At 34.8% G+C, this 20958-nt stretch overlaps 1 protein-coding gene across 1 annotated transcript in view; it reads right to left on the reverse strand.

The window, feature by feature from the left end:
* The window catches only part of SLC26A8 (solute carrier family 26 member 8), a 72265-nt gene that overhangs the window by 46158 nt on the left and 5149 nt on the right, over positions 1–20958 (reverse strand). The window contains exons 2-4 of the mRNA XM_016120203.2: positions 17996–18135; positions 5120–5236; positions 3455–3636 (exon numbers count right to left, since the gene is read on the reverse strand). Coding sequence (XP_015975689.1) covers positions 3455–3636; positions 5120–5236; positions 17996–18135 — 439 coding nt within the window. The remainder of the gene's footprint in view (positions 1–3454; positions 3637–5119; positions 5237–17995; positions 18136–20958) is intronic.

Genomic DNA, 20958 nt, shown 5'->3' on the forward strand with positions numbered 1-20958 from the left:
ATGCTATTTTTCTGTTTTTTCTTTTTTCATTTTTCTTTTTCTTTTTTCTGACTTTTGTGGATCACGTGAACATTTTTAGAATTCCATATTTATCTATAGTGTTTTTGAGTGTATCTTTTTGTATAGCTTCTTTAGTGCTTGCTCTTGGTATTACATTATGTATACATAACTTATTAGTCTACTGGTGTTGACATTTTACCAATTCAAGCAAAGTATAGAAACTTTACTTCCCTTTATGTTTGTTTATAAAATAATTGTTTTCAATTTTCTTCTATGTACATGTTGAATCATATCAGACAGTGTTATAATTTTGTTTCAACTATCAAACATAACTTAGAAAACCCAAAAGGACAAGAAAAAACTATCATACTTAACAATATTTTTACTCTTTCCATTATTGTTTTTTCCTTCCTGATGTTTCAAGATTCCTTCTTTTATCTTTTCCTTTATTTTTAGAGAACTTCCTTCAGCCATTCTTTTAGGGTAGGTTTGTTTATGACAAATTCTCTTAGTTTTCCTTTGTCTGAGAATGTCTTGACTTTCCTTTCATTCTTGAAGGATATTTTCACTGGGCATATGATTTTGGATTGGCAACTCTTTTCTTTCAGTGAACAAAAAATATTGTGCCACTTCCTTCTGGCCTCCATGGTTTCTAATAAGAAATCTGCTGTTATTGTTTTCCCTCTCTAGGTAAAGTGTTTCTCTCATTGCTTTCAATATTTTTTTTTCATTGTCTTTAGTTTTCTGAAGTTTGACTATAATTTGTCTTTGGGTGAATTTCTATAAATTTATCTTCTTTGAGATTTTCTCAGCTTCTTGAATCTGTAGCATTAGATCTTTTGCCAAAATTGGGAAGTTTTCATCTATTATTTCTTCAAGTAATTTAGCCTCATCTTTTTTCTCCTCTCTTTCTGGACTCTTATTACACAAATGCTAGATCTTTTGTCCCCAAGGCTCTATTAGTTTTTTCAGTCGATTTTCTCTCTGTTGTTCAGATTAGGTAATTTCTATTATTCTTTCTTCAAGTTTATTGATTTTTTCCCTCTATCTCCTCTATTCTGTGTTGAGCCCATCCTTTAAATTTTTAATTTTGGTTATTGTATTTTTTTTCAGTTTTAAAATTTCCATTTTGGTCCTTCTTTACATTTTCTATTTATTTGCTGAGTGTTCTTCACTTGTTTCAAGTACATTCATAATTGCTTGCTGAAACATTTTTTAGAATGGCTACTTTAAAATCTTTCCAGATAATTCTAACATTACTATCATCTCAGTGTTGGAATTTTTATATCATATTTTTTTATTCAAGTTGAGATTTTCCTGGTTCTTGGTATAACAAGTGATTTTCAGTTCAATCATACATTTCGGGTACTATGCTATGAGACTCTGGATCTTAGTTAACCTTCTGTCTTAACTAGCTTATTTTGACAAAGTGCTGGAAGGGGAAGGAGAGGGTACCACCTTGTTATTGCTTGGTAGGAGTAGAAGTCCAGGTTCTCCTCTCAGCCTCCACTGACACCTAAGGCAGCAGGGACTCTTTATTTTGCTGAGCATGGCTGGGAGTCTGGATCCCCGCTAGGCCTCCATTGATAACATCCTGGCTGGGAGAGACAAGAATGCCTTTACTTTTCTCCCACACGGCCTTCAGTGACACTACAGCAGAGGGGGATTGTTCTTATTACTTCCGTGTAGTGGTGAAAGACCTGACTCTTTACTGGGCCTTCTCTGACACCACTCCAGCAAAGAGTAGGAAGGGTGTCTCATTACTGCTCAGTGGGAATGGAAGTCCTAACTCTCTATTTGGCCTTTTCTTCTTCTCTGACAAACCCCAGTTGAGGGTGAGTGGGTACCTCATTGTAACTACTTGAGGATGAAAATCTACGCTCCCTACTTGGCTTTTGCAGGCATAAATGGTGGTGACACCACAATTCTGTTTTGTCTTAGTGTTTGTCTGGAGTAGATCAATTACTGTATAAATGTTTCAGTCTTGCTAGCATTTCCTGGTCCTGTGGCTATAAACTGCAGACCTTTCTTGGGGCTTTTCTTTGGTCTGAATCTGTCTGCATTTTGGGTTTCTGGCTTCTTCGGCACAAAGATTGAGCCATATGAGGCAAAAAGAAAACCCAGAGAACTCACCACTGTGTTGTACTTTGTGTCCTAAGGTGCCAAACCAGTTTGCCTTCTTCTCTCCACCTTTCAGAGTCTTCTTACATTTGTTTTATATATAATGTTCCAAGGTTTTAAATTGTATTTAGCAGAAGGAACAGGGAAAAGAAATGGAATGGCTCCTCCTTTACTAAATTAAAAAACCTGAAGCTCAAAGGAGGGGACAGAACATGCCCAAGGCCACTTAGATAATTAACAGCTTACTGACTTATTGCCTGTTATTTTGTCTTCTCCTACAAGACTGAATTTTTTAACTACAGGAAATATATATATATACATATATATATATACACACAGACATACACACATATGTATATATATGTGAATAATAGATGAAAACTTCCAAAATTTGACAAAATATTTTATGCACACACACACACACACACACACACACATGTTTCTGTTAAAGTACCAAATTCATTTCCTCGTACCCAGTGATTATAATTTATTGATGCTTACTAAGTGACAGGCTCTGGGCTGAGTGTTTTACATGCATTTTCTCACTTAATCCTTACAAGAACACTACAAAACAAATATTATTATTCCTATTTTACATGTGAGTAAACTAAAACCCACAAAGGTAAGATAATTAAGTATGTTAATACAGCTGGCAAATGTCAGGGCTGGGGTCAGCCCACCATGATAGCCTGCATTTGTAGGCTTCCAAAAATCCTTATCTGGTGAAAGATTATCCCAGGAGATATCAGTGATAATTAGCTAGAAAGTGGGTTAGTTGAAAAGAGAAATATATCTAGAATATGTAACTTTAGTTCACCAGGTGAAGTTTTCAATAGTAGACTTTCAGAAAAATAAAGACACTGCCTAAAATAAGTTTCGATATTTTAATAGGTCATTTATATTATTACCCTTAAGCTATGGTTTTGTCATTGCAAAAAAAGGATTCCAGGTCTGACTCTAATACCTAGTAACCCCAAATGTAGTTCGTGAGCCTAACAGTGTTACTCTTGTTAAAAACAGATAAAGAAAAATTTAAAAACATGAAATCATGAGTCAAACACTAAACCATAGTCTATAGGACTCTTCTTTAGTCTTAGAGAAGGGACTGGTCAGAATGTTCGGTATGTCATCTTAAATCAATTGTGTGATTTCTGACAAAGGATAAGTTTTGTCACTGAGGAAAGAGCCTATCCACACATCCCACAAGTTTTCCAAAAGTCAATCACTGAAGTTCCATTATATCATAATGGATAACAGGAGCTATTAAAGGGGTCTATTTGTAGCTCTTTTGTTTATTATTTCTTCTTCAGAAGTTCAGAGACTCAGGTCTTACCTGAATAATTCCGGTCAAAAAAGTTGTGGCTGCCACTGTACTCAAGGATCTGTTATAGGCCTCATAGAAGAAGGGGTTAGAAAAGTCATCTTTGATGAAAGTTCCCAGTATCAGGTGGCCACTATTGAATGGGTACAATGTCAGGACATCAATCATCAGAGCACTTACAAGGAAGAAAGGACCTATGAAAGAAGATATTTAGGCAGAAGACAAAGTTTTAAGCCCAGGGAAACTGACAGATATAGACAAAATCAAGGCATGAACTAATGTTGTTTCATTCTTGATCTGAAGAACTTTTCTCATTTTAAAGTGGCTATTGAGAAGTAAGAAAGAGCAGTAAAAAACCTCTAGGTCCAGAAACTGTGATCAACTCACAGAATTTAGATCTTGGTGGTCTAGGTATTAACCTCTTTCATTATGGGCATATGGAGTGAGATTCAAAGAGAAATTAACTGGAAATGTGTATCAGGTTCAGCTGCTGTGTCTGTTCTTAAAGATTGTGGAAAGAAAGATGGTGGTGAAAGTATCAGAAAACAAAGCTAATCAATAATAATAAGAAGAAAAATAATACCTAACACTAATGAAGGACTTACGAGGTACAAAATGACACTGAGCTAAACCTGTTTCAAACATAATTTCATTTATTTCTCATATCAACATACTCACAAATAGGAGCAAAGGCAAATCTTACTTTTAAATTACCTAACAGAAAAAAATAGATAAATAAAATAAATTACCTAACAGAAACAAAACTCTAATAGTCCTTATTATCAGTGTTTGGAAATAATTGTGGTATGCCCCAGGAAGTTGGAAATATGGAAATAAAATTGTTCTCTCAATGTTCAAATGTAAAATCAACACATAATGGATTTTAGTAAAGACATGTGATTAAAAAGGCAGACTAGCATTCCACATCTAGAAGAATAGGATGATAACCAGACTGCATATACAAACACATCTGGAGAAAGAGTGTGTCAGTCAGAATTATCAATGTCGGTTGTGTGGAGAAGCCTAGGAAAAGGCACTTCACAGAGCGAATGGTGGCAATTCCCCACCAAGACAATGGGGCATTTTATGATTTTATTTCTCTGCAGGTTCACTCAGGTGAACTAAATGTGCTGATTATATGATTTTTAACTACTGTTGTCCCTGTAACAATCATTTCTAATTATTGAGTAGTATGTAGATTTTTGAGTTGGGAAAAAAAGCATTCATCCTGTGGGTTTGAGTGCTTTGATTACTATGACAACCTTTTCTCATTGTAAATTAATAAGCTGACATAATTATTATATATCAGGCCCACAGAATTTGGTTATTATGGGTCCAGCTGAAAGATGGATCCACTCTAAGAGTATTGGCATAATTGTTACTGAATCTTCCTGGTTGAGGGCAGTTAGATTCCGATATGTGGTAATTTCATTAAGGAAAGTACTTCTATCTTTTAATTTCTTTGGGAAACAGCTGGCTGGTCTGTTTATCTGGTGGTGACATTAATAATGATACACTAGAAGCCCTCAATTTCTAAAATCTGAACACTAACCCTATGGAGAGAATGTTCATCTTTTGTCTCCTTCCTTTCCACCTAAGCATAGGGTTCCTTAGCACTAAGTAAATAATTGAGGTGGGGACTTCATTCATTTTCTGTGTTTCCGGTACTAAACTCACCAATGGACATCTGATGACATGATCCAAAAATTACATAAATTACTGAAGAACAGAAAGCTGCATACGCGATGTTGAAAGGAGGAATCAGTTGCCTTGCCAGCAAACTAAAAGTCAGTCCTGAAAAGCAAGATAATTAAAGTAAGAAAAGGTAGCCTGGCTTTTAAAAGTCAACTTAAAAAAAAAAAAACTATAAAGAATATTTAAAATGAAAAGGTTCTATATATACAACTAAGTGTGATTACAGTATCCCTTGGCATTCAGCCTTTAGTTAGTACTTTTTATTATCTCCTTTGATTCCTAGCATCTTTTCTTATTGCACCACGTGCTTTTACATCTCAGTTCTATATCATAGACTTACAGACCTTTCACTGTGAGGTCTTCATGCTAACTATGGAAAGCAAAGATCACAGCAATAAGACCTCTAATTCCAACAGCTCAGAGGTTGCCCTACTCCCATCCCCAGCCTAGTACAAGGAGGCCCTGGTAATTCTCCAGGACTAGAGATAAAGCTGGGGAGCAAGGCAAGAATTACACATAACTGACTTGACTCCAAGTTGGTCTGTCTTCCATATGCTAATCACTGTCATCTCTTCCTTCAGCTCTCTTTCTTCAATACTTACTTTCTTTTCTAAAAAGCAGCATGAGAATTAGGAAATTTTGAAGCAAATGAATTAATATGCATGGTGTCATCCTTTGATTCTCAAACCCATAGCTTCTGCCTAGAGGGCCTCAACTTACATCCTACCAGTGTGCTCATCTGAATTCTGTTATGAGTCCAGTGAGCTGATTTATCGTCATAGACAAGAAAGACCTCCTTTTTATGGAAAATTTCAAAAATATATGAAAATAGAGTACAATGAACTCCTATGTATCCATCACCAGCTTCAACAATGGTTAATTCATGGCAAATCTTGTTTCATCTATGCCCTCTTCTCTCTAACTTCATATTATTTTTATGCAAATCCAAGACATTAAATCATTTCATCTGTAGATTTTCTTTTAATTTAATTATAATATCATCATCACACCTAAGAAATTAAGAATGCTTCTTTAACATTATCAAATATCCAAGCAATAATCACATTTTCCTGTTTATCTCATTAATGGTTGTTGTGGTAGAGGTCCTCTAAGATGATCAGCAATGGCTAATTGGTATTCATATCCTCGCGTGATCCCCACCCCATAAGAGGAGAATGGATCTTATAACTTGCTTCTAATAAATAGGCTACAACAAAAAAGACAGGATATCACTTTTGAGATGAGGTTGCAAGAAGGCTGCGGCTTCTGTCCTGGTTGCTCTCTGACTGTCTTTCATTCAGGTCACCAGCTGCCAGAGTTGTCTTCAAGGGTGTGTGACCAATGCAATTACATAGAGCCCTGGGCTAAGACGCCTCCAAACTTGTCTTTGTTCCCTTCTCCGACCATCTTGAAATTATGAATAACTTTTGAACTAGGGGCTCTGCATTTTCATTTTGCATTGGGTTTTACACATGAAGTTTGTCCTGCCCGCTGCCATGTTGTGAGGACACTCAAGCAGCCCCTGGAGAGGCCCATATGGCAAGAAAACCAGGACTGCCAGCAAACACATGAGTGAGTCTAGAAACTGATCTTCCAACCTCGATGGCAGGGGTCCCCAACCCCCAGGCCATGGACTGGTACCAGTCTGTGGCCTGTTAGGAACTGAGCCATACAGCAGGAGGTGAGTGGCGGGTGAGCTAGCAAAGCTTCATCTGTATTTGCAGCCGCTCCCCAGCGCTAGCATCAATACCACCTCAGCTCCACCTCAGATCATCGGGCATTAGATTCTCATAGGAGCACTGGTTCCTGGTGCCAAAAAGGTTGGGGACCACTGCTCTACAGAATCTTGAGATTACTGACACCTTGACTGCAACCTCATGAAAGACCTTGAAGAAAGAAGAAAAGAAGGAAGGAAGGAAGGAAGGAAGGAAGGGAAGGAGGGAAGGAGGGAGGGAGAAGGAAGGAAGGAAGGAAGGAAGGAAGGAAGGAAGGAAGGAAGGAAGGAAGGAAGGAAGGAAGGAAGGAAAGACAGTGGGTTTGGAGGTAATTTTTAAAAATTATTTACTGTTATATGATGTACTTTCTTTTACAATATTTGTGTTTACATCAAGACTCAAATAAGTTCTTCATATTAACTGATATGTCTCTGAAGTCTTCTGCAATTTATGGGTTCTCCTTCCCTATTTTTTTCTAAGAAAGCGCCCTTGACTGCAAGAAATAGAAAACCTGCTCAAATGAGCTTAAGCAAAATAAGAAATTTATTAAAAGAGTACAAAGGGCAATTGGGCCTCATTAGAGACTGAAACCAGAACCAGAAAGTCATCAACATCCAAGGCAGCTACTTCCCCAAACCTTTTGTCTCTAGGCTTGCATGGTTTCCTGTCTTTGTTTCTAGTTTGGGGCTATAATGAATAATATTGCTATAAATATTTTTATACACAGGTCTCCTGGTGCACAGATGTATAAGTTCCTTGAGATAATATACCCTGAAATATAACTGCTGGGGCATTGACTAGAAAATGCCATACCGTTTTCCAAATGGTTGTACATTTACCCTCCCACAAGCACTGTATGATAGTTCCCATTATCCACATCTGTATTAGCACATGATACTGTCAGATTTTTAATTTTAATGTGCATGAGTTAGTGTGTAACTCATTTTAATTTCAATTTTCACTTCACCCATTACCAATAATGCTGATCAATCTTATTGCTCCCTTACAGATTTGTAGGAGTAAATCACCTTTTGTTGGGTATATTGTTACAAAATCTCTCTCATTCTGTAGTTTGCTTTTCAATTTTTATGGTGTCTTTGAATGAGCTGAAGTCCTTAACTTCTACTTAATTCAATTTATCAGTCTTTTCCTTTTAGGCTAGTATTTTTTTTGTGTCTTGTTTAAGAAATCATTTCCTACCTCAAGATCATGAAGATATTCTCCTAGATTATTCCAAAAAGTCTTCATTGTTTTACTTTTTACACTTATGTCTTTAATCTATCAGTAATAGGTTCTTAGGTATGGTGTGAGGTAGAGTTCTAAAAATTGTTTTTTCATATCAGAATTCAATTGTTTCACATAATTAAAAAGTCTGTTTCTACACTGACACATCTGATATAAACTATGCAACTTACATATGTGCCTGACTCTTTTCTGTTCCATTGGCCTAATTGTTTCTCTCTGCAATACCATGCTCTCTTACTTTTTCAGTAATTAATTTAGTAATAGTTTTGATAATTAATTTAGTAATCCTCATTTTTATTGAGAAATGTAACATACACATAGAAAGTGCATTAAAATAGGTGTTGAGTTTAAAAAATATTTATAAAACAAACACCCAGGTCTTTGACCACAACTTCATTTCTCCTCATAGCAATATTCATTATTTTGACTTTTGCTTTTCTTTATAGTTTTACCACTAGCATAGATATCTCTGAACAATATAGTTTAGTTCAGCCCACTTTTGAACTTTAAATTAATGGAGTTATACTGTATATAATTTTTATTTCTGTTTCTTTTGCTTACTATTTTATATATATGTCTGTTTAAAAGAGTCTTCCATGTCGTGGTGAGTTGCTTGAGATTGATCATTTTCCTTCTGTGTATTTTAATATATGCATATATAAATATTTATTCTTTCTGCTTTTGCTAGATATTATCTTAAATATTATAATTTTATGTTGTCTTAATAGCTAAAGGAGCAAGTCTGCCCATGTTCTTCTAAAGAATTTAGCTGTTCTCAGCTTTTTGCACCTATGTACATTTTAGAGTCTGCTTATAATTTTTCATTAAAAAGTCTTATTGAGATTTACATTGAGATTCTGATGAATCTATAAATATTTTAAGAGAACTGAGATTTTTAAATATTGAGGCTTCTAACCTATGAATATGCCATCTTTCAATTAAGATCTTCATTAATATTACTAAGTAGTATAAATTCTTTTTAAAGGGTTTGCACATCTTAGTTTCATTAGAACTTAATTCATATTTATTATGCTTTTGTAAATGGTATCTTTAAATTTTTTTCACTTTCTGTTTCCTGAAGGTATATAGAAACGTAATTGGTTTTTATGTTCTGACCTTGTATCTAGCAACCTTGATAAAATCTTACTAATTCTACTCATTTATCTGTAGATTCTTTTGAATTCTCTACATAAAAAATAACCTATAAATACGAAGGTTTTATTTCTTCCTTTACAATCTTTATAACTTATATTCCCTTTTCTTGCTTTAACACACTGCCTATGAATTCCAGTATAATGTTGAATAGCCCCTATTTACTCTTGATAAACAACATGTGGTATGAAGAATGAGTCTTTTGAAATGTAAGGTTTCAAATAACTTACCAATACAGAGAAGGTAAAAGAATTACTTGGTAACAGCCTGAGAACTAAGCTGCCCAGTCTTAGTTAAGTTTAGGCTATGGAGAAATAGAAGGAAATCATGTTTCCAAACTTTCCAACACCTTAAAAAACTTTTTAAATTTTGAACTAATCTTACACTTACAGAAAAGTTACAAAAATAAGAGAGTTTTCATGTCCCTTATCTGAGTTTCCCTGTAAACATTTTATGTAACAATAGTATAATTCTCAGAATCAGGAAATTAACATTAGAAATTAAAGATTTTATTTGAATCTCATGTTTTCCCACTAATTTATTTTCTCCGTTCCAGGATTCTATCCAGAACCCCACATTGCATTTAGCTCTTATTCTTCTTTAGTCCTATAATCGATGATAGTTCTTCAGTCTTCACTTTTTTTTTTTTTTTTTGACTTTGACACTTTGGAAGAGTATTAACAGTTCAGTTATTTTGTCAAACATCTCTCAATTTGGGGTTGTTTTAGGTTTCTTCATGATTACACTAAGGTTATACATTTTTGGTGAGAATACTACAGAAATGATGTGTCCTTCTTAGTGCATCATATCATAGGATTTGTGATCTCCAAATGTCTTACTACTGGTGATGATCAAGCATTGAACACTTGGTTCAGGTAGTTTTTCCCACATTCTCTTCTGTAAAGTAGTGGAGTAATTAATAAATATCTTGAGGAAAATAATTTCAAACTATGCAAATCCCAGTACATGCTTTATAAACTTTCACCCACTAATTTTCATACCTGTTAGTGGATTTTAGGTACAACAATTATTACTATGGTCTTTCCCTAATGATGATTTTCTATTTTCTTTAATAATTATAAAGTGGAATTCTACTGTAGGACAGATCTGGTCACTTCTTTTATTTCATTTGAAGAAATTTGTGAAGTCGTTAGGTACTACCTATTTAAATATAAGTAAAACTTTCACATTATTTACACTACAAATTATTTCATTATTCATACAACTTAAAATAGATCTTAATGTAAAACATAAAAATTTAAGACTTTTAGAAGAAAACATAGGAGAAAAATCTATAAATAACCTGGGGGTTAGGCCTTATATATAGCAGAAAAAGCACAATCACTCAAAGAAATAAATTGGACTTCATCAAAATTAAAACCTTTTGCTCCGCCAAAGGTATTGTCAAGAGAATAAAAAAAAAATAAGCAACAGACTGAGAAAAAATATTTGCAAATCACATATATAACCAAAAAAAAAAAAAACTGTATCCAAAATATATAAAGAATTCTCAAAAATTAATACTAAGAAAACAAAAATTCCAATTAAAAAGTGGGCAAATGACTTGAATAGGTACTTTGCCAAAAAGGATATGAGGATAGCAAATAAGAAAATGAAAAGATGTTCAACCTCATTAGCCATGAGGAAAATGCAAATGAAAAACCCTGATGAGATACCACTATACACCTCTTAGAATGGCTAAAATAAGAAATACTAAAAACCAGACTTCCTCAAAACAAAAAATTTTGCTCATTAAATACTTTGTTAAGAGGATGAAAAAACAGGCTACAGACAGGGAGAAAATATTTGCAAAACACAGAAGAGAGAGGACTAATATTTAAAATATATACATAACTCTCAAAACTCAACAGTAAAAATGTGAACAATCCAATTAAACCATGAGTAAAAGACAAGAAGAGCCAATCATTAAAATGTACAGATGGAAAATTCACATGTGAAAATATATGAAATATCAATAGCCATTAGAAAAATGCAAACTGAAACCACAATGAGATCTCACTACACGTCTATCAAACTGGCTAAAATAAAAAGTAGTGACAACACCAAATGCTAGTGAGGATGCAGAGCAACTAGATCGTTCATAGATTGCTGGTAGGAGTGCAAAATAGTGCAACCACTCTGGAAAACAGCTTGGGAGTTTCTTAAAAAGCTAAATATGCAACTACTATACTCCTGGACGTTCATCCCAGAAAAATGAAGACTGTGTTCATTAACCTGCATGAAAATGCTCATAGCCAAAAGCTACAAACAATCCAGATGTCTTTTGAGGGTGAATGTTTAAGCAAACAGTGGAACAGACATATAATGAAATACTACTTGGCAATGAAAAGGAATAAACTATGGATACACACACGACAGCCTAGATGAATCTTCAGAGAATTAAGATGTTTAAAAAAGCCAATCCCAAATGGATTGTATGATTCCATTTCTATAACTTTCTTGAAATGACAATATAGGAATTAAGAATAGATTAGTGGTTACCAAGCGTTAAAGAGGACATAGAGGCAGGGGGCAAAGTCACGGTGACTGTAAAAGGGTAACAAGAGGGATCCTTGTGGTGGTGGAAACGTTTTGTATCTTTCCGTACCTTTACCGTGTCAATACCAATAACCTGGTTGTGAAACTGAACTATAGTTTTGTAAGATGTTACCATTGGAGAAAGTGGGGAAAGAATACAAGTGGTCTCTCTCCATAGGTTTTTACAAAGGTATGTGAATCTAAAATTATCTTGAAGTATAAAGTTTAATTTAAAAATACTAACAATATCAAGTGCTGATAAGGGTGTGGAAAAACTAGAATTTTTATTCACTACTAGTGGAAATGTAAAATAGTCGATACAGACACTCTGGAAAACAGTTTGGCAGTTTCTTATAAAGTTAAACGTACACTTTACCATATGACCAATGATACTACTCCTGGGTATTTATTTACCTTAGAGAAATGAAAACTATGTTTACATAAAAACCTGTACATGAATATTCATAGAAACTTTATCTGTGACAGTCAAAAACTGGAAACAAAATGTCCATCAACAAGTGAATGGATAAACAAGCTGTGGTACAGCCGTAGAGGGGAAGATTACTCAGCAATAAAGAGGAACAAACTATTAATGCATATAACCATTTACATCAACTTCAAAGAGCTAATGCTGAGTTAAAGAAGCGAGCCTTCAAAAGTTACATACTGTATGAGTTCATTTATATGATATTCTCAAAAAGACAGAACTATAAGGGAGAACAGATCAGTGGTTGCCAGGATTAGTGGTTAGAGAAAGTTGTGACTAAAAAGGGATGGCACACGAGAGTTTGGAGGCTGTTAGGTATCTTGATTGTGATGGTAGTTACATAAATCTGTATAGGTGTTTAAATTCATAGAACTGTACACCAAAGGGAAAAAAAGAATTTTACTGTATGATAACTAATTTATTTTTTAAAAAGGAATCCCTTTTTTAAAAAAAAAAAAAAAAAAAAGCTACCACTTGCCTCTTTTGTGCTATGCACAACCTGTATAATCACAAGTTTCAATCCTACCTGGTTGGCCCCAGAAGAATAGAAAAATAGAGTGTTTAAAGGCTTGTAGGGAATTTGGAACTGCTATAAGTAAAGGATTAATAAAATCCTTTTTATTTCTCTGTGTATAAATTTGATATTGGGTTAACTGTCTAGCTGTGCGGTTTTTGTTTGTTTGTTTTTTGAACAAGCTGGAGCTTGGAATTCAAGAAGTCAATAGAACACCCAATTATTTCAACCCAAAAAGGCCTTCACCAAAACATATTGTATTAAAGTTATCAAAAATCAATTACAAAGACAGAATTCTCAGAGCAGCCAGGGAAAAGAAGAAGGTAACTTATAAAGAAAAAACCATTAGATTATTATCGGACTTCTCAGTTCAAACCTTACAAGCCAGAAAGGAATGGAATCAAATATTTAAACTATTAAGTGAAAGGAACTACTAGCTTAGAACAATGTATCCAGCTAAGCTTCTCTTTAGATATGAAGGAGAAATTAAGACCTTTCCAGACATACAAAAATTGAGAGAATTTTCCATGAGGCCTGCACTACAGGAAATACTGAAAGGTGTCAGCTCATCTAAAACAAAATAACAAAACAAAACAAAAAATACATAATTATGAGTAAAGTGACTATCAGGCAAATAGAAGCAGAGGACTGCAACCCTTACTAAGAACAGAGCATTATAAGCTTAAATAATAATAAGAGAATTGCTATAGCAAGATAGTAATGAACATTTAGCATACATAGGGACAAACTGAGATAACAATGACTGAAAAGGGGAGGATTCAAAGATCTAAATTTACAAAGGAGAAAGAAGATAAGGCACATGCAGAAGAAAATGGACAACCGTATATATATAATCCTTTTTATATTTGTAATGGTACCACACACCAAAGATCCAGAGCTGAAGTATATAACATAAAACAAAAAGAACCAGAGGCAAAACCCACAAAAGCCAACCAAAATAAAGAAAACAGAAACACAAGGACAAGGAAGCAATGGAAACACCGAGCTACCAGAAAGCAAAAGACAAAATGGCTATAAGAAGACCTCATATTTCAACAATCACCATAAATGTAAATGGACTGAACTCACCAATAAAAAGGCGCAGAGTTGCAGAATGGATCAAAAAACGAAACGCAACCATATGCTGCCTCCAAGAGACACATCTCAGCTCCAGAGACAAATATAGACTCAAAGTGAAAGGGTGGAAAATTACATTTCAAGCAAATGGCATTCAGAGAAAAGTAGCGGTACTAATATTGGACAAAATAGACTTCAAAATAAAAAAGGTAATGAAAGATACTGAGGGATACTTTATAACGATAAAGGGAATCATACACCAAGAAGACAGAACACTTATTAATATCTATATTCCTAATCGGGGGGCCCCAAACTATGTATAGCAATTACTAACAGAACTAAAGGGAGAAACCAAAACACTATTCTATTAAGGGACATAAATACCCCACTGTCAGATATGGACAGATCATCCAAACAGAAAATCAATAAGGAAATCACATCCTTAAATAACACATTACACCAACTGGACATAATTGACATTTACAGAACCTTCCATCCCAGAACAGCTGCTTATACATTCTTCTCTAGTGCACATGGAACATTCTCAAGAATTGACCTCATACTGGGACACAGAAATAGCCTCAATAAACATAAGCGGGTTTAAATCATACCAACCATATTCTCTGATCAAAATGCTTTGAAACTAGAGATTGATGGCGAAAAGGAATCAGGAAGAACTACAAATATATGGAGATTAAACAACATGTTACTGAAGAATAACTGGGTCAGAAAAGAAATAAAAAGAGATACATTGAAACGAATGATAATGATAGTACAACATACATTGAAACGATACATTGAAACGAATGATAATGATAGTACAACATATCAAAACTTTTGAGACTCGGCAAAAGTGGTCATAAGAAGAAAGTTTTTATCATTATGGGCCTATCTCCAAACACATGAATGGGCCCAAATAAACAACCTCACACTTCATATTTAAAAAACTAGAAAAGGAAGAACAAATGAAGCCTAAAGTCAGCAGAAAGAAAGAAATAATTAAAATTAGGGCAGAAATAAATGAAATTGAAAGCAAAAAACAATAGAAGAAATAAATACAACACGGAGCTGGTTCTTTGAGAAGGTTAATAAAATTGAAAACCCCTGGCTAGACTGATTAAAGAAAAAAAAAGAAAGGGCACAAATAAACAAAATCAGGGATGAAAATGGGGGAAATTATGACTGACATCACAGAAATACAAAGAATAATGCAAGAATACTATGAAAAAGTATGTAACACCAAATATAGTACCTAGAAGAAATGGACCAGTACTTAGAAAAATACAATCTTCCTAAACCAAATCAAGATTTGGAAAATCTAAATAGACTGATCACCAGGATGGAAATGAAACAATCACCAAAAACCTACCAAAAAGTAAAAGTCCAGGACCAGATGGCTTCACCAGTGAATTCTACCAAACATTCAAAGAAGATTTAAAACCTATGCTCCTCAAACTCTTCCAAAAAATCAAAGAGGAGGCAATACTTCCCAATACATTTTATGAGGCCAGTGTTACACTGGTACCAAAACCTGGTAAAGATAACACACAAAAAAGAAAACTACAGACCAATATCTCTCATGTACACAGATGCAAAAATCCAAAATAAGATACTCGTGAACCGAATACAGCAACATATTGAAAAGATTATACACTGCGATCAAGAGGGCTTCATCCCAGGAGCACAGAGATGCAAATCAATTAATGTGATACACCACATAAACAAATAAAAGATAAGAATCATATCATCATATCAATAGATGCAGAAAAAACTTTCAACAAGATACAGCATCCGTTTATGATCAAATCTTAACAAAATTGTTATAGAAGGAAAGTACCTTAACACGATAAAGGCCACATATGACAAACACTCAGCCAATATTATCCTTAATGGTGAAAAACTAAAAACCTTCCCTCTAAGATCAGGAACAAGACAAGGCTATCCACTATTGCCACTGTTATTCAATATAACATTGGAGGTCCTAGCAAGTGCAATCGGGCAAGAGTAAGATATAAAAGGCATCCAAATAGGAAACCAAGAAGTCAAACTGTCACTATTTGTGGATGACATGATTCTCTATATAGAAAACCCTAAAGACTCCACAAGAACACTACTAGAATCAATAAGCAAATACAGTAAAGTCTCTGGATACAAAATCAACATTCAAAAATCCATAGTGTTCCTATAACCTAATAATGAAGCATCAGAAAAAGAAGTGGAAAAATAATTCCTTTTGCAGCTGCAACAAAAAGAATAAAATACCTAGGAATAAATTTAATGAAACATGTGTAGGACCTATATAATGACAACTATAAGACTCTATTAAAAGAAATCAAAGAAGATTCAAAGAAATGGAAAGATATTTCATGTTTTTGGATTGGAAGAATAAATATAGTTAAAATGACCATGTTACCCAAAGCATCATACAATCCCCATCAAAATCTCATCGGCATTTTTTAAAGAAATGGAACAAAGAATCATCAGATCTGTATGGAAGCACAAAAGATCCTAAATTGCCAAAGCCATCCTGAGAAAAAAGAATGAGGCTGGAGGCATCACTCTGCCCGACTTCAAATTATACTACAAAGTGACAGTAATCAAAACAGTATGGTACTGGCAGCAAAACAGACACATGGACCAGTGGAATAGAATCAGGAGTCCAGAAGTGAACCCATATTTATATGGGCAAATAATTTTTGGCAAAAAGCCAAAAACATGCAGTGGAAAAAAGAAAGCCTCTTCAATAAATAGTACTGGGAAAATTGAAAGGCCACCTGCAAAGAAATGAAACAAGACTGTTATCTATCATCACACACCTAAATTAACTCAAAATGGTTAAGGACCTGAATATAAGACTGGAATCAATAAAATGCATAGAAGAAAACATAGGAACTATATTTTCTTGTATTTAAAGAGGATTTTATCAATTTGACCTCAAAGGCAAGGGAAGAAAAGCAAGAATAAATGAATGGGACTACATCAAACTAAAAAGCTTCTGTTCAGCAAAAGAAATCATCAACAGGGTAAAGGGACAACCATCCAAATGGGAAAAAGTATTTGCAAGCAATGCCTCCAATAAGGGCCTAATATCCAAAATATACAAAGAACTCATACAACTCAATAACAACAAAAAAACAAACGATCCAATCAAAAAATGGGCAGAGGACCTGAACAGACACTTCTCCCTAGAGGACATACAAATGGCCAACAAATATATGAAAAGATGCTCAACATCGCTAGCTATTAGGGAAATGCAAATCAAAAGCACAATGAGATACCATCTCACATCTGTTAGAATAGTTATGATCAACAGAACATGTAATAAGAAACGTTGGAGAGGATGTGGAGAAAAAGGAACCCTCATACACTGTGGTGGGACTGCAAATTGGTACAGCCACTATGGAAAACAGTATGGAGGTTCCTCAAAAACTAAGAATTGATCTATCATACGATCCAGCAATCCCTCTATTGGGTATTTACCCTAAAGACTTGAAAACCCATATCTGAAAAGATTTGCACACCGATGTTCATAGCAGCACTATTCACAGTAGCCAGGACATGGAAACAACCAAAATGCCCTATGATAGATGATTGGCTAAAGAAACTGTGGTACATATGTACAATGGAATATTACTCAGCCATAAGAAGAGATGAAATAATGCCGTTTGCGACAACCTGGATGGACCTCAAGATAATTATGCTAAGCGAAATAAGCCAGACTGAAAAATAGTTGAAAATTACATGATATCACTTATATGTGGGAAATAAACCTAAAAGCAACAAGTGAACAGGACAAACAGAGACTCAGGGACATGGACAATGGACTAGTAGTTACCAGAGGGTAGGGGGTGGGAGAGGAGGAACGAGGTAGACAGAGTAAAGGGGGTCAAATATAGAAGGGTTGGGGGAGAGCGAAGTGGGTAAAGGGGATCAAATATGTGGTAGCTGAAGGAAACTGGACTCTGGATGGTAATCACACAATAGAATATATAGATGTCCAATGATAATGGACACCTGAAAATTATATAATTGTATTAAACAATGTTACCCCAATAAACTTAAAAAAAAAATTGTTTACTCTAGGCAGGTGGACAAGGTCTGTGCGTAAAGAGGCTTCATATTTTCCTTACCTTGGGGCACTTGCACAAGGCCGACACTTATACCAGCAAGTAAGTCTCCAAGAAGCCAGTCCTTAAATCGATAGAAACACATCCACTCTAGGAAGGGAAAGATCGTCAGCATGCATTTTATAAACTTGTGCCATGAACAGCTGTGAGAAAGAAGAACAGAGGCTTGATTAGGTTCTCCAAAGAAAAAGCCCCCATAGCCAAGAAAAGGCACAGTGCATAATTCTTCCCATTCAGCAGTTTTTTGTCAGCACTGTTGACATTTTGATATACTTGACTAGATAATTCTTTGCTCTGAGTGAAATATAAATATCCAGTGGTTAGGAAAGGCTGTGCATTGTAGGAGGTTCAGCAGCATCCCTGGTCTCTACCCAATTAATGCCAGTAGCACCCCTTCCTCCATCTGTGACACTCAAAAATGTATCCAGAAATTGCCAGATGTTCCCTGGGAGACAAAATTGCCTCCAGTTAACAGCCAGTATCATGTATATACCAAGAACTAGCCTTATAAGTTCAGTGTAAAGATCAAGTCTGTGTGTTTCACAGAATGTTAGAAAGATTTAAACCTACTGACTTTCCAGTAGAAAAATGGACTGTTATTGCTTTCTCTTGATAAGTACAGTTTTTTGAGATGTGATATTGGTGGGTGGCAGGGGCAATTAACACACCCGCATCATTCTCATATAATTTTTACTGAACATTCACTCTATGTGGCTTTGACCTATAATATGTAGAAATTTATAGAAAATATAGGCGATGAAGTTAGCATGCTTAAGGAGTTAGCTATGTTAAAAAAAAAAAAGGCAGTAAAGTATGACTTCGTTATCTTTAACCCCGTGGATGTCGACTAGAAGCAATTTTGTTACCCAAGGGACGTTTTGCAATGTCTGGAGACATTTTTGATTATCATGACTGAAATCTAACGAGCAGAGGCCAGGAATGCTGCTAAACATTTTAAAATGCATGGGACAACTCCCCATAAGAAATAATTTTTGGTCAAAAATATTAATGATGTTGAGATTGAGAAAACCTACTTTTACCTTTAGGTCATCTAAAAAAGAAGAATGACCTTAAATCCATCGATTGATCAGTTAATCAATCAGTAAATCTAGTTAGGTTTTAAATTGCTTTTTGCTATTTATATTTTAGTATGGGCTGAAAGCAGAGAGTAATTTTTCATGGATGAGTTGTAGCTGGATAATTGGGATTTGACTACAGCAATAAATAAAACTTCAGTGTGTGCAAGGCTAAAATGAGTACTCAGAAGAGAAGTAGTTTCACATAGGTTTGACTCTCACAACTTTGAGCATTACTATCCTTAAGGTAATTAGTTAAATAAGTGTAAGTGACTTTGCTAAGGTCATAGTAGTAAGTATAGGCAGACCTTAGGCTAGAAACCAGGTCCTCTGATTCCTAGTTTAGTGTTCTATTGATTCTATTATTGTCACCATTCCTATTGACAGCTGTTAAATTCTGCTCAGGACCCAGAAGCAAGACCACTGGTTTGAAAGTAATATCACATTGCTATTTTTGTGAGAGTCTCTGAATATTAGGTAGGTGTACAGAGTGTGCTCTCTCCAGTTATGGCCTTCTATGGAGGTGAGTGGAGCATGGCACTGGGACAAGTTGTTCCTTCATCTAGTCACCCCTTCTCTCCACATGCCACTTGGAAAAAGACCAGCCACCCACGACAGCATCATCAAAGCTCTGTAGCATGGCAAAAAATAAAATGGACATGGAATAATGGAGATCTAAGTCTGAAAGAAGAGGAACGGAAATTGAAGCAGGTGGGAACAGTATAAGCATTTGACATGAAACTGGATTTTAGCTAAGTCATCTTAAAAGTGAAGAAAATAAGTCAATAGGAGATTTTGACAAGAAAGAGTCTATTTGCAGTATAGACTCTTGCTAACTAAGATGGAGAAAATGAGAAAAGAGATGAGGTTTTTTGCAGAAAGGAAGATATGGAGTTAAGAAATTGTTTTTTAACTGAAAAAAAGCCCACTTATATAGTGCTTTCTACTTGCTAGGTGCTTTACAAGTACTCATTAAATCCTCACAATTGACAAACCTTTAGCCAGACTCACCAAGAAATCAGAAATGAAAGAAGAGAGGTTATAACCAACACCACAGAAATACAAAAGATAATTCAAGACTACGATGAACAATTATATGCCAACAAATTGGACAACCTAAAAGAAATAGAAAAATTTCTAGAAACATACAACCTTCCAAGACTGAACCAGGAAGAAACAGAAAATCCGAACAGACTGATTACTAGGAACCAAATTGAAGAAATTTAAGAAAAAAAAAAAACCTCCCAATAAACAAAGTCCAGGAACAGATGCATCACAGGTGATTTCTATAAAACATTTCAAGAAGAATTAATATCTATCCTTCTCAAACCATTCTAAAAAATCGAAGAGGAAGAAATACTTCCAAATTCATTCTACAAGGCCAGCATTACCCTGACGCCAAAACCAGACAAAGGCACCACAAAAAAAAAAAAAAAAAAAAAAAAAAAAAAAAGGCAAGAAAGAAAGAAAGAAAGAAAGAAAGAAAGAAAGAAAGAAGGAAAAGAAAATTACAGGCCAACATTCTTGATGAACATAGATACAAAAATCCTCAACAAAATACTAGCAAACCAAATTCAGCAATACATTAATAGGTACACACCATGATCAAGTGGAATTTATCCCAGATATGGAAGGATGGTTCAATACCTGCAAACAATTAATGTATACATCACATCAACAAAAGCATGGATAAAAATCAGGTGATCATTCAAAAGATGCACAAAAAGCATTTGACAGAATTCAATATCCATTTATGATAAAAACGGTCAATAAAGTGGGTATAGAGGGAACTTAACTTCAACAAATATAGGCCACATATGATAAACCCACAGCTAACATCATACTCAATGGTAAAAAGCTGAAAGCTTTTTCTCTGAGACCCAGAACAAG

Source organism: Rousettus aegyptiacus, unplaced genomic scaffold (genome assembly GCF_014176215.1).
Source record: "Rousettus aegyptiacus isolate mRouAeg1 unplaced genomic scaffold, mRouAeg1.p scaffold_m13_p_1, whole genome shotgun sequence".
Taxonomy (NCBI): domain Eukaryota; kingdom Metazoa; phylum Chordata; class Mammalia; order Chiroptera; family Pteropodidae; genus Rousettus; species Rousettus aegyptiacus.